Consider the following 14,420-nt stretch of genomic DNA (forward strand, 5'->3'; position numbering starts at 1 on the left):
ATCAAAAGTGAGAAACAATATACAGGGCTGCCTCACTTATTACAAAGGTTACGGGCATGAAACTCATTGCGAATAGCGGAGCAATTTCTCCCATAAGAAATAATGTAAATAGGGGGGATACGGCCGTCAGATTTTAACGCTTGTTTTACTCAATATATATAGAACATAAAATAAATAAATAAACAAGGGCATAATATCAAATAAACATCAATATCAAACACTCTGAGTTTATTAGGCGTATATGTTTACAAGTACAGTATACAGGGGTACTTTACATGTTTGAGTGTGTGAGTGTTTGAATGTTTATGTGAGTAGATGTGTGAGGTAAGTTTTAAATGTAGACATCACGGAACCTCGTCACCTTCGTAGCCGTCAGTGGTGTTGCAGACCCGGCCATCTCCTTGATCTCGTCGACGCTTTAACTATAGAATGCACCGTAGAGGGAGCCAAGCCGTGCACGTGCCCAATCACTGACGCTCCTTCTCCGTGTTCGTGTTTTTCTACGATATCCAATTTCACGTCCAACGTAACTGCCACACGTGATCTCTTAGCAACATTGCTGGGAGTTTTAGTAGCTGGTCTCTTAGGCATTGCGAGATCACACAAAACACACGCCAGCACGTGAGAGTCTGAGGCGAGTGGGAGCGTATGGAGGAGGAATATGTACACATGCTGTCCTCCGCTACGATTGAGGCGCGCGGTTAAAAATTTTTGCTCTTAAGAATTTGCGAATAAACGGAGCAACCATTGTGAATAGTGGAAATGGGTAACAATAAATTGATTGCGGATAAACGGGGTTACGAATACCGAGGCTATGAATAACAGAGTTTGCCTGCACCTGCCACTTCCATGTAAAACCTTCCCCTGGGTATACTGTAGGAGGATAGCATCCACTGGTCTCTCTCCTATGTTGGTTCATTAACGTTCACTATCTCCCTCAACCTCTGCTCCACTATATGATCCAAATGACTTGATAACATCCTGTTTCCACTCCATTATGTCACTGACACTATCACAACACCTTCATCAGCTGCAACTCCACGACTACTCCCAGTGCTCTACAAGCCTTCCCTCTCAGTACCATCCTTACCTCCTCCTCGACACCCATCACTGTTGCCAACATTTGTGTAATTTCTTGTTTCTTGCTTTCCACATTCAGTCTTCTTTCAAACAATGCTTAATGTTATCTTCCCTATACTGTGCTGTATATTGTGTACCTCTCTTCAGTTCATATTGTAGCCATTCTTCCTCTATTGGTCTCACCTTAACAAACCGATATTTGATTCTCTCTCCCTCTGGCGTCTCCAGCTTGTCATACAACTTGATTAAATCAATTAACCCTCGACTCAGGAATAGCCACAAATTTTACATTCCTACAACACTTCAAGTGTATTTCACTTTGCTCCGTTGATCTGTCCTGTTGGTGACGCTTGCATCTCTATTATTGTTAAGCACAATTCGTCTCACTTATGCAGCTTTTTCCCTTACATATTGATGTGATATGTCCAGCCTAAAGAAGAGTTACAGAACCACTCCATCTATCATGTGGTGCACCTCTTTACTTCCTATCTTACACTCTGCTACTGTAAATCATCTTCCCTAGTTAATTTTTCATTACCTACATTACAGTACATATACTTTTTTATAATGTTTCCTGCCCTGATACTGTGTGGCCGGGCAGCTGCGAAGCTAGTGGGTTACTCCACCCCCTAGTCCACGGAAGGGTTGTTACACCATTAGAATAGACACCCAACAGTGTTCAACTTTTAGTATGGAATTTGCCAGGGTGAGTTAGTTAGTGTACTGTATATACCAAGTCCTCCACTCTAGCCAGGGTGAGTTAGTTAGTGTACTGTATATACCAAGTCCTCCACTCTAGCCAGGGTGAGTTAGTTAGTGTACTGTATATACCAAGTCCTCCACTCTAGCCAGGGTGAGTTAGTTAGTGTACTGTATATACCAAGTCCTCCACTCTAGCCAGGGTGAGTTAGTTAGTGTACTGTATATACCAAGTCCTCCACTCTAGCCAGGGTGAGTTAGTTAGTGTACTGTATATACCAAGTCCTCCACTCTAGCCAGGGTGAGTTAGTTAGTGTACTGTATATACCAAGTCCTCCACTCCAGCCAGGGTGAGTTAGTTAGTGTACTGTATATACCAAGTCCTCCACTCTAGCCAGGGTGAGTTAGTTAGTGTACTGTATATACCAAGTCCTCCACTCTAGCCAGGGTGAGTTAGTTAGTGTACTGTATATACCAAGTCCTCCACTCTAGCCAGGGTGAATTAGTTAGTGTACTGTATATACCAAGTCCTCTACTCTAGCCAGGGTGAGTTAGTTAGTGTACTGTATATACCAAGTCCTCTACTCTAGCCAGGGTGAGTTAGTTAGTGTACTGTATATACCAAGTCCTCCACTCTAGCCAGGGTGAGTTAGTTAGTGTACTGTATATACCAAGTCCTCTACTCTAGCCAGGGTGAGTTAGTTAGTGTACTGTATATACCAAGTCCTCCACTCCAGCCAGGGTGAGTTAGTTAGTGTACTGTATATACCAAGTCCTCCACTCCAGCCAGGGTGAGTTAGTTAGTGTACTGTATATACCAAGTCCTCCACTCTAGCCAGGGTGAGTTAGTTAGTGTACTGTATATACCAAGTCCTCCACTCTAGCCAGGGTGAGTTAGTTAGTGTACTGTATATACCAAGTCCTCCACTCTAGCCAGGGTGAATTAGTTAGTGTACAGTATATACCAAGTCCTCTACTCTAGCCAGGGTGAGTTAGTTAGTGTACTGTATATACCAAGTCCTCTACTCTAGCCAGGGTGAGTTAGTTAGTGTACTGTATATACCAAGTCCTCCACTCCAGCCAGGGTGAGTTAGTTAGTGTACTGTATATACCAAGTCCTCTACTCTAGCCAGGTGAGTTAGTTAGTGTACTGTATATGCCCAAGTCCTCCACTCCAGCCAGGGTGAGTTAGTTAGTGTACTGTATATACCAAGTCCTCCACTCCAGCCAGTGAGTTAGTTAGTACTGTATATACCAGTCCTCCACTCCAGCCAGGGTGAGCTAGTACTGTATATACCAAGTCCTCCACTCTAGCCAGGGTGAGTTAGTTAGTGTACTGTATATACCAAGTCCTCTACTCCAGCCAGGGTGAGTTAGTTAGTGTACTGTATATACCAAGTCCTCCACTCCAGCCAGGGTGAGTTAGTTAGTGTACTGTATATACCAAGTCCTCTACTCTAGCCAGGGTGAGTTAGTTAGTGTACTGTATATACCAAGTCCTCCACTCCAGCCAGGGTGAGTTAGTTAGTGTACTGTATATACCAAGTCCTCCACTCTAGCTGGGTGAGTTAGTTAGTGTACCAGCCAGCCAGGGTGAGTTAGTTAGTGTACTGTATATACCAAGTCCTCCACTCCAGCCAGGGTGAGTTAGTTAGTGTACTGTATATACCAAGTCCTCTACTCCAGCCAGGGTGAGTTAGTTAGTGTACTGTATATACCAAGTCCTCCACTCCAGCCAGGGTGAGTTAGTTAGTGTACTGTATATACCAAGTCCTCCACTCTAGCCAGGGTGAGTTAGTTAGTGTACTGTATATACCAAGTCCTCCACTCCAGCCAGGGTGAGTTAGTTAGTGTACTGTATATACCAAGTCCTCCACTCTAGCCAGGGTGAGTTAGTTAGTGTACTGTATATACCAAGTCCTCCACTCTAGCCAGGGTGAGTTAGTTAGTGTACTGTATATACCAAGTCCCTCCACCTAGCCAGGGTGAGTTAGTTAGTGTACTGTATATACCAAGTCCTCCACTCTAGCCAGGTGAGTTAGTTAGTGTACTGTATATACCAAGTCCTCTACTCTAGCCAGGGTGAGTTAGTTAGTGTACTGTATATACCAAGTCCTCCACTCCAGCCAGGGTGAGTTAGTTAGTGTACTGTATATACCAAGTCCTCCACTCCAGCCAGGGTGAGTTAGTTAGTGTACTGTATATACCAAGTCCTCCACTCTAGCCAGGGTGAGTTAGTTAGTGTACTGTATATACCAAGTCCTCCACTCTAGCCAGGGTGAGTTAGTTAGTGTACTGTATATACCAAGTCCTCCACTCCAGGGTGAGTTAGTTAGTGTACTGTATATACCAAGTCCTCCACTCCAGCCAGGGTGAGTTAGTTAGTGTACTGTATATACCAAGTCCTCTACTCTAGCCAGGGTGAGTTAGTTAGTGTACTGTATATACCAAGTCCTCTACTCTAGCCAGGGTGAGTTAGTTAGTGTACTGTATATACCAAGTCCTCCACTCTAGCCAGGGTGAGTTAGTTAGTGTACTGTATATACCAAGTCCTCTACTCTAGCCAGGGTGAGTTAGTTAGTGTACTGTATATACCAAGTCCTCCACTCTAGCCAGGGTGAGTTAGTTAGTGTACTGTATATACCAAGTCCTCCACTCTAGGGTTCAAACCCTGTAATATTCACTTGAGGCGAATGCTCTACCAATGAGCATCTTTTCAGTGTTCTTCACCTTACTTACATACATGTCTCTCATGATCATTCTTTATTCAGTCAATTATCTAAGTTTATCTCACATCATATATCATCCATGTTACAGGCATCTTTACTATGAAAGTTTATATCAAATTATCTATACACAAGTGTTATAATAAGAACTCCTTCAGTGCGGAATAACCTTACTATTATCAACAACAACAATGGTGTGAGAGAAATTCTTTGTATGAGCAAGTACAGTACAGGGAGCTCCAAGTTCGCGGGTTTTTATTTCGCAGTCTTCTATTATTCGCGGATGTCACCCTGGATGTACCCAAGAATGTCTGAGAGTAGTTTTAAAATTGCCGTCATTTTTGCGGCTGGGACAGGGAGCCATTTGTCATGGAGACAGTAAGGCGGAGGCGAGAGTATGGTTGAGGGGGAGGAGGGGGTGAGGTACTGACCAGCCGGCGCGGAGATTACTGACCCAGATGTCGTTATCAGTCATAAAGAGGGAGTTTAAGTTTTTAGCTTATAAAATGTCAATGAATTGACCTGGGAGAACATAACTTACATTGACGGAATCCTTATAGGATAGTGATTAATTTGAATAAAAACATGCTATAGTTTGCACTAGACATAAAAATTTTAATATTTGAGTACAGTACAGTTTTGCCCTTAGGACAATTACTTCTTTTACCTTTTTCACAATAGTGTATGCATTTAGGATGGTGTGTGAATGTAAATGAGTAAAAATAAATGTAGAAAGTTACCCCACAATAAGAGTTGAAAAATGTGTACCTGTACTCAAATTTCTATCCCTTGTGCAAAATATATGATGTATATATGCAAATTATTCGCTGTCTTACAAGGATTCCAGCAATGTAAGTTATATTGTGCTGAGACACAACTGACGCCTCACACCTACGTGGGTCAAGCTCTGTCCCCGTCAGGTAATGTTCGGAGTCACTCTCGGTATATCACATTTTTAATAAATTTGTTTCAGATTATTTGTGAGAGTATTTCCCAATATTATTCATTTGTATGTGTTTCGTGTGTGTGTGTTTACAGGTAAAAGAAATAAGTGTCCTAAGGGCAAACATATTAAGAGAATATACATTTCTTTGTACACAAGTAAAAATGTAGCAACCCCCCCCCCTCGTCAGCAAATGTTATTCGTGAATTTGGCTATTCGCGGCCATTTTGAAAACCTAACCCCCGCGAATTTGGGGGCCCCCCTGTATTAGTCTGCCAGAGAAAGCTTGTGAATAATGTAAAAGTTGATATAGAACATAAGTATACTGTACAAACAAGAAACATTACCCACCTGAGCTGTGATTCAGTTGAATCCATGAGACTGAGTAACCAGTCCCAGGTCGGCTGAAGGCGTGCATCTACCTGCTTGAGAAGAGCAGCAATGATGGTGGGTGTGAGGCACATCTGAGTGGTAGTGGTGCTGCTGCCACTACTGCCGGGGATGCCCCCCCCTCCAGGCGTCCTTGAGGTAAGGCCTCCATCTCTCACTACATCACATGCCAAACTGAGAAGGGAACTCATTTGTCTCACCACAATGGTGAAGGCTCTGGCTAGTGTGTTATTGGTGGTGGCCAGACTGACTGGCTCGTGAGATGAGGGGGTCACCGTAGAGTTGGATGTTGGACCGTGTCTTAGGGAAGTTGGGTCAATGTAGATTAAGCCACTTGATGTTGTGCTGGAGGAACCAGTCGCAGTGGGTCCTCCTGCGGTGCCTCCTGAGCGTGAGCTGCTGTCCCTGGGGTTCCTTACTGCCCACTGCAGATTGTGTGGAGCAATGTTACGTGCGGTAGATGAGGTGTTGCCCCGCCTCTCTAGCTGCTCATCAGAGAACAGCTCTCCTGAATCAAATTCATCAGTCTCTGCTGCTTCACTTTCGTCATCCTCGTCTTCCCCGGGAGAAGATTCCCCGGAGTCATCCTCTCCGTCACTGCCAGCGGTGGCACCGGTCTGCACGGACCTCTGTGCCGAAGTGTTGTCAACAGCAGATTGATTGTCGTCACTGTCGCTGTCTGACTCTGCCAGGAGGTCTAGTTCCATGTCGGATTCTCCGCCCTCTACTTCGCCACCTCCGTCTCCGTCTTGTTCGGAGCGTTCGTTGGCATCGTCGCGTTCACTACCTCCTTCGTTGTCATGGTCATCCACCTGAGGAGGGAGGATGTGGTCTGGCCGAGCCCTCCTTGGTCTGGCCACAGGAGCCGGACTAGGGCGAGACATACTGGGTGCTACCTCCTCCTCCCCAGCTTCCTCCACTTCTTCTCCTCCTCCGACATTTCCACTTCCACTGTCTCCTCCACTGCCACTGCCAGACGCAGGAGATTGATCTACAATACTTCCACCAACCCTCTGCTGGTGTCGCTGAAGGGGCTCAACTTCAAACATCTCCTGTCAAGGTTACACGACCAGTTTCAGTTATTATAATATTCTTTACATGGAACTGCCAAGCTCATTAGATTCACTACTTGTTTTATCTGTGATCTCTTAACCCAAATACTGTACTGTACATGTATTGTCACATGTATTATTAACACAACCATAAGACACCTCTTAACAAGCAACAGTTTGAAACTCTAAAGGTAATTCCCAATGTAAAGCCAACCAATTGTCTTCTGTTTTACTTATACAATAAGTGCAGCACATACATATATATTAACTCCACTAAAATAACTATTTATAAACACTACAAAATTCTACATAACTGACCCAGCTATGAGGTTGGAGGAGACTCACTGGATAACACAGGAAAAACAAAAGATTTCTAGATGGATATAAAGTGACAAAGTATATCTGTTCATAATAAGAACAAAGCACAGACCTTGCAACCATGATTAGCATCAACATGAGTTGAAGTGAGGGGGAACGGTGCTGTGGGCTTGACATAGTTGAGGCGCACAGGCAGCATGAGAGCATCAGCAGCATCACACAGCTCGGTCACAGCTACAGGAATCACTGATTCAAACACCTGTAAGAAGATACACAAGTCTCACCTGACTCACATTTACTGAGCATGATTTAGTTTATATATGGGTAGTTAACTTATTACTACAGTACTGTACTGTACTGTACCTGTACACGGCTGTGTTTCTGTAATAACAATGTTCACTTGCCAGAAGCCCTACGTGTACAGGTATGGAACCATTTATTTGGTCTCCCGGTATCCAGAATACTCCAAAAACCGGTTATGTTCTGCAACAAATTATTTAAATTGAGCGCCAAAAGTAATTCCAGGAATGAGCAGGTGTACTGCATTACCAACCATTACCCACCTGTGAGGTTTAAGGCATGTTATGGTTATTTTTTAACTCATAATTTTGGGGTGCTTCAAAAATCAGAAAAAAAAGTACCCAGCAACCCTCGTCCCAAGCACGCCAGATAAATAGTCTCATACCTGTAGTACAACACCGGGTAATGCAGATAACTAATGGTGATCACCCATCACTGTATGATTCCATCTACAGTACTTCACTTGTCAACGGTAAGTGAGCAGATGGGTGGGGTAGGCAACACTCCTCACTGCTTTGTTTATAAACACTTCTCTCTCATTATCTACACACAGTACAGTACTGACCATCTGTTTTTTGCACATTTAACCCACAAATAAGAGTTAATGATTCAATAGTTAGAACTGTTAAGAAGTCAGAGGAGAAAACAAGAGGTTGTGTTGCAGCTATCTTGTCTTTTAGTACAACGGCAGCGACTTTTAATAGGGATCCTAATAACGAAAAGACAGAAGCCATGCACACAGACTGTTTAGACTGAGAACCAGAATCACAAGAGGGTCCCCAACAACATGGCTGTTATCCCAGAGAAGGTACACCACAACCCTCATGACTCTACCCTCGTCATATTATCCCAAATATCTAAATATGGTCAGTGAATTTAGACATAAAAGAGATGGTGGGTTTTATCAGCAACTCAAGTGAGTAATTTGGACAGTGCAAATATGCAAACTCAATTCTCATGTTTGTTTTGTTGGTAAGAATTCCCTGAATAGCAAAAATAGTTACCAGAACGTTTTGAGCACTTGTGTTTGCATAAATCTTTGTGTATTGTATCTAACTAATGACTGTGTGTATAATACAGACCTTTGTGTATCTAACTAATGACTGTGCGTATAATACAGACCTTTGTGTATCTAACTAATGACTGTGTGTATAATACAGACCTTTGTGTATCTAACTAATGACTGTGTGTATAATACAGACCTTTGTGTATCTAACTAATGACTGTGTATAATACAGACCTTTGTGTATCTAACTAATGACTGTGTGTATAATACAGACCTTTGTGTATCTAACTAATGACTGTGTGTATAATACAGACCTTTGTGTATCTAACTAATGACTGTGTGTATAATACAGACCTTTGTGTATCTAACTAATGACTGTGTGTATAATACAGACCTTTGTGTATCTAACTAATGACTGTGTGTATAATACAGACCTTTGTGTATCTAACTAATGACTGTGTGTATAATACAGACCTTTGTGTATCTAACTAATGACTGTGTGTATAATACAGACCTTTGTGTATCTAACTAATGACTGTGTGTATAATACAGACCTTTGTGTATCTAACTAATGACTGTGTGTATAATACAGACCTTTGTGTATCTAACTAATGACTGTGTGTATAATACAGACCTTTGTGTATCTAACTAATGACTGTGTGTATAATACAGACCTTTGTGTATCTAACTAATGACTGTGTGTATAATACAGACCTTTGTGTATCTAACTAATGACTGTGTGTATAATACAAACCTTTATACATTTGGCAAGTGGCTGTGTGTAAGAACTGCCCGGCTTCTTCTTGCTGACGTTGGGAATCATCTCTATGGCCAGGATGACAAATATCCGCACCACTGAAGCTATAAACCTTCGAGCCACCTGTGGAAACATGATTTACTAATGATACAAAAGATATATTCTGGTAGAGATAAACAAGACAATTTACTGTACAGTATTACCGCTTTACACGGCTTTCACTTTCCGCGATAGATATTTACCTATTTACCGGATGGACTTTCACTTTCTGAGGTGCATCTACTCATATACGAGGTGAAGTATAATTTATTTTTTATTTTTTTTATTCAGCTCATAAAATTCATACAAATTACCCTGCCAGAATATAATTTACATTGCTAGAATTCTTACAATATGATGATCATTTTGAATATAAACATCATGGATTTTGCATTAGACATACAAATTTTAGATCTAATGTAATAATTTGGTTTACACAAAGCAAATATTTTATCTTTTGTGCAAAATATATGAAGTTTACATTCAAAATATTCCCTGACCTGCAAGGAATCCAGAAATGTCAATTATATTATCCTAACTTTAGTCTGAGGTATTATTTATTACTATACATTAAAATCTAGTGGTTTCACCCAAACATTTCTCAGAGAGGTAGGAGCTAGTGAGCTGGGAAGAGGGGGTCGGGGGGGGATTTGAGTCCATTATTTGAATGGACATTAACCTGGCGACTGTATTTCTCTTAAATATTAATTTAGATGTTATTTTTATTACAACATAGGTATTGTGTCGGAAAAAGTGGAGTTTGGGGGTCGGGCCAGTCTCTATTGGAATTAATCCCATATGTTCTGTTGTTCACTTTACGCGGTTTTCACTTCACTTTCTGCGGTACCCTGTGGGTTCAATTGATGGCGTAAATCGGGGTACTACTGTATAGAAGAAAGAGGCATAAAGAAAAAGAAGACTTTATCAAATATGGTGGTTATTTATGAAAAGAGAAGCACTATATTGTTCAATGTCTCTGAAAATATTACCCGAGTGGTCAAACATTATGTAACACATACAGGGAGGACAAACATTGTCAAGTGAGTGTTAACTTCCTGTACTGTGAAGATGCCGTTACCTTCTCTGCCTCTTGCTTGCGTCCAGGAACAGCATCATTGTGAAGTTCTCTAATGAGTGTATTAATGAGTGCGGTCACCATCGTGTCGGCGATCATCTTACGTTCGTCGTCGTCGCTATTTATTAACTGTTTTAACTTCAGGTTACGATGTTCGACCTGGAAGAAGAAAATGACTGAAGGTGATGTATACCCCAGAAGCAAACATGTAAATGCAACAATTAAAACTCTTTATAAACTTGGAAAATTCTCCATAAATTGCAGTAAGTCAGCCAAGGAATTCTGGGAACATGAGAAGTTGTACACCACATTATAAGTCATTCCACAAAGCTTTAGTATATGTGACTCAATAGAGTACAGTAGAGTACAGCACAATACAGTAGAGTACAGTACAGTAGAGTACAGTACAATACAGTAGAGTACAGTACAATACAGTACAGAAATGTACAGTAGAGTACAGTACAGTAGAGATCAGTAGAGTGCAGTACAATAGAGTACAGAACAGTACAGTACAATACAGTATAGTACAGTACAATAGAGTACAGTACAATAGAGTACAGTAAAATAGAGTACAATACAGTACAGTATAATAGAGTACAGTACAATACAGCATGGTACAATACAGTACACTACAATACAGTACAGTAGAGTACAGTACAATACAGTTCAGTACAATACAGTTCAGTACTTACAGTACAGTACAATACAGTACAATACAGTACAGTACAATAGAGTACAGTACAATAGAGTACAGTACAATACAGTACAGTACAGTACAGTACAGTACAGTACAATACAGGACAGTACAATACAGTACAATAGAGTACAGTACAATACAGTACAGTACAGTACAATACAATACAGGACAGTACAATACAGTACAGTACAATACAGTACAGTAGAGTACAGTACAATACAGTACAGTACAATACAATACAGGACAGTACAATACAGTACAGTAGAGTACAGTACAATACAATACAGTACAGTACAATACAATACAGGACAGTACAATACAGTACAATAGAGTAGAGTACAATACAATACAGTACAGTACAATAGAGTAGAGTAGAGTACAATACAGTACAGTACTGGCAGGTACTCTAAAGAACCCTATTATGTTCCTCAAACTCTATGATGAAACAAAATTTTGAACAAATTTCTTCACATATAAATACTACACTCTTACTGTTAATTTACCAGAGTTGAAAGTAAACTTGTCAAGGTGTGTGGTGTGGCCCTGGTACTGCATAAAGTTACCTGAGTTGCTAATTTAACAAGTAAACAGTAGGTAAACTTGTCAAGGTGTGTGGTGTGGCCCTGGTACTGCATAAAGTTTATTTCATCAGTGGAGGCAGTAGTTGGGGGGTTCTCCTCCTTGTGACCGGTCATGATCATGGCCCTCACTGCCGCCCAATCATTTAAAAGGCGTTCCAGGGCACGGCGGCTGAACTTGGGTGGTTCCAGGTCATGGTCGGGAACCTCCATATTAACCGCGTCTGACAAAGGGTTCTTACGGGTGGAGGATGACGAACGGCATCTGACAATATAAACAATATATATTAAGCCAAATGAACACTTAAAAAGAAAATGTTATGATCAAAATTATTTCTCACATATGATAATACCAGCAAGTACTGTACTATGGTGGGGGACAGAGCCTGATGCTTATCCATCACAAATATATTACAGTACAGTACAGTATATACTGTACTATTATTACAGTCAAAACTCAAAATTCCAAAACTCAAGAATGTGCAACTCTCAAATTAAAAGTGTGCACCAGATTTAACATAATTAAGTGTGCACTAATGTCCGTCACCTGCTACCAAGGGACCTGGGCCCTCCAGGACAACTGCCATTTTGGACCCATTTGGAGTTTTTTCTGCACCAAAGATGAAAGTAGCTGGAGACCTAACACAACCTTACAACCAGAACAAGATAATAACCATTCACATGAGCACAGTATACAGATGTAAATCTCACCACTACAAGATTGATGCCAAATGTCTCACTTGAATGATGCCCCTGGTGTGCACCAAGATTGAAGTGCCATAATCAAGAGTGCACCATACAAAAGCATATTTTTAAAAGTTTAGTTGTTCTACTGTGGTGACCTATAGCACCATACTGTTCAGAAACTCTACCCTAATAAAAGGTATTCAACATGGTCTGGGTTCCAGAGGAGAGGAAAGTAACAAGGGTGTACAGAGACAACATAACAGTTGTGTTTGAAGAGAAAGATGAAAATATATAATAGTGTACAGAGGAGCTAAAGACGACAGGACATGTGATGTGATGAGGCAGTGTAGAGGCTAGGTTACATATGGTCATCACCTCAGACAATAGATACTGGTGGCTAATGTTTAGCCAAATTTACTGAGAACGTCTCCAGTGGTTTATAAGTACTGTACAGTACCGAGTTATCAGAAGAAAACATAACAGCTGGGCATTTTTCATAGGAAACCTGCTGTACATTTCCTGGTTTGACAAAAATAATCTTCAGTGGTTTCTGAGTATTAAATGTCATTAAAAATTTTGAAGAGAAATAGCTATGAACAAATGGATGGCAATTCTTTAAATCCCCTCTCATGAAACTGACAAGGGATTAACATATCTATTCATCCTCACCATACAAGAAAACTGCTGACAATGTTTTACATGATTTCAATTTGTTCACTGAGTTGTAATAACAGATAGGTTGCCATCTGCTTCCACTATGAGACACAATTTTCCTTTGTCACTGCCTTAATGCATACCACTCACCTCCCCATACAACTCAAATACTCATACAATGAGATTAACAAATGCAGTAATCATTTGAAAGTGACAAAGGTCAAGCTAATAACTGTCCTAATACCATAAGTTATAATTGTACTCCAGGAAATACTTCAACACTTTACTTCAGTCATGACCAGCTCCTAAGGCAAGACCATATCAACAGATTTTAATTCATGGTATTCCTACATGTACTCAAAGACAAGTGGCAACAATAAACACAACACGAGGAAGCTCACCTTGACCACTGCTTCTGTTCCGTCACTTGGCGTCCAACTGTTTGTACAAGAAATAAGAGAAGATTCTCCCCCCTGCCATTGGCTACGTTCACCAGATCAGTTTCTGTTATGAGGCGAGAGAGAAGGTCAAAGCGAGCTGTTTGATGTCCAGATTTGAGGGCTTTACATTTGCACTTTTCCCAGCAATCACAGTAAGCAGTTGGGGAAGTCTTCTTGAGCTTGCAATCGTGACCCTTGTGGCAAACTCTCGCACACTCCGTACAGCAGCACAAGGAGCCGACAAGTCCACAAGTTCGGCACTCAAAGATATCCTGGTTGATGTGCTCGGCGCCTGTCCAAGTGAAGGAGCACGTGTCATTATAACAGAGCACGTGAAGAGGAGAGTCATCGGGGTTGCTGCCACGAGGAAATATCATTTGGGTGATGGCCCGGCGCTCACTTTCGGCATCCATAGCACTGTCGTGTGCCACGCGGTGAATCACATCAAAGAGGATTAGGGCTGCCTGGTACGCTCGGCCTGAAACGGCCAGCATGAACGGAGTAAAACCGTTTGAATCGCGGGCTGTTAACATGCTACGCAAGTGTGGCGTCAGTGCGGGACTGTCACAGATAGTTCGCAGTATAGTTAAAGAGTAGGATTTGCGTTCCGTTGGGTCGGACGATCCCAAGGTGGGCATGCTAGGTCCTGGAGTGGTCTTGGAAGAAGACGGAGTCATGAGGTCATCATCTGGACCGGCAGCACTGGCTGTGTCACTCAGTGTGTCTGAGGAACTTGGGGGCCAAGCAAAGCTACCCAATATTGGATCTTTTTCTAACACTGACTCTCCCTCTGTCTCTTTACTTGTGACCGGGCAACAGGTGGAGATACAAGCATGAAGAATATTGCGGTTTCCATCACACTTCTCCTCCACGATTGCTTCTGTTGTTAAACTTGACACACCATCTACAAGAGAGACAAATTTTAAAAAAGCAAATTTGAACATCTTACTTAAAAAAATATACAATTCAATCCCACCAC

At 41.6% G+C, this 14,420-nt stretch overlaps 1 protein-coding gene across 1 annotated transcript in view; it reads right to left on the bottom strand.

Annotated features, from left to right (window-relative positions):
- LOC121858937 (E3 ubiquitin-protein ligase hyd-like) overlaps nt 1-14,420 on the bottom strand; it is a 112,916-nt gene that overhangs the window by 41,108 nt on the left and 57,388 nt on the right. Inside the window, 6 exon segments of the mRNA XM_042355591.1 lie at nt 5,800-6,890; nt 7,321-7,467; nt 9,269-9,394; nt 10,389-10,544; nt 11,646-11,925; nt 13,403-14,345. Coding sequence (XP_042211525.1) covers nt 5,800-6,890; nt 7,321-7,467; nt 9,269-9,394; nt 10,389-10,544; nt 11,646-11,925; nt 13,403-14,345 — 2,743 coding nt within the window.

Source organism: Homarus americanus, unplaced genomic scaffold, assembly GCF_018991925.1.
Source record: "Homarus americanus isolate GMGI-L3 unplaced genomic scaffold, GMGI_Hamer_2.0 scaffold8226, whole genome shotgun sequence".
Taxonomy (NCBI): Eukaryota; Metazoa; Arthropoda; class Malacostraca; order Decapoda; family Nephropidae; genus Homarus; species Homarus americanus.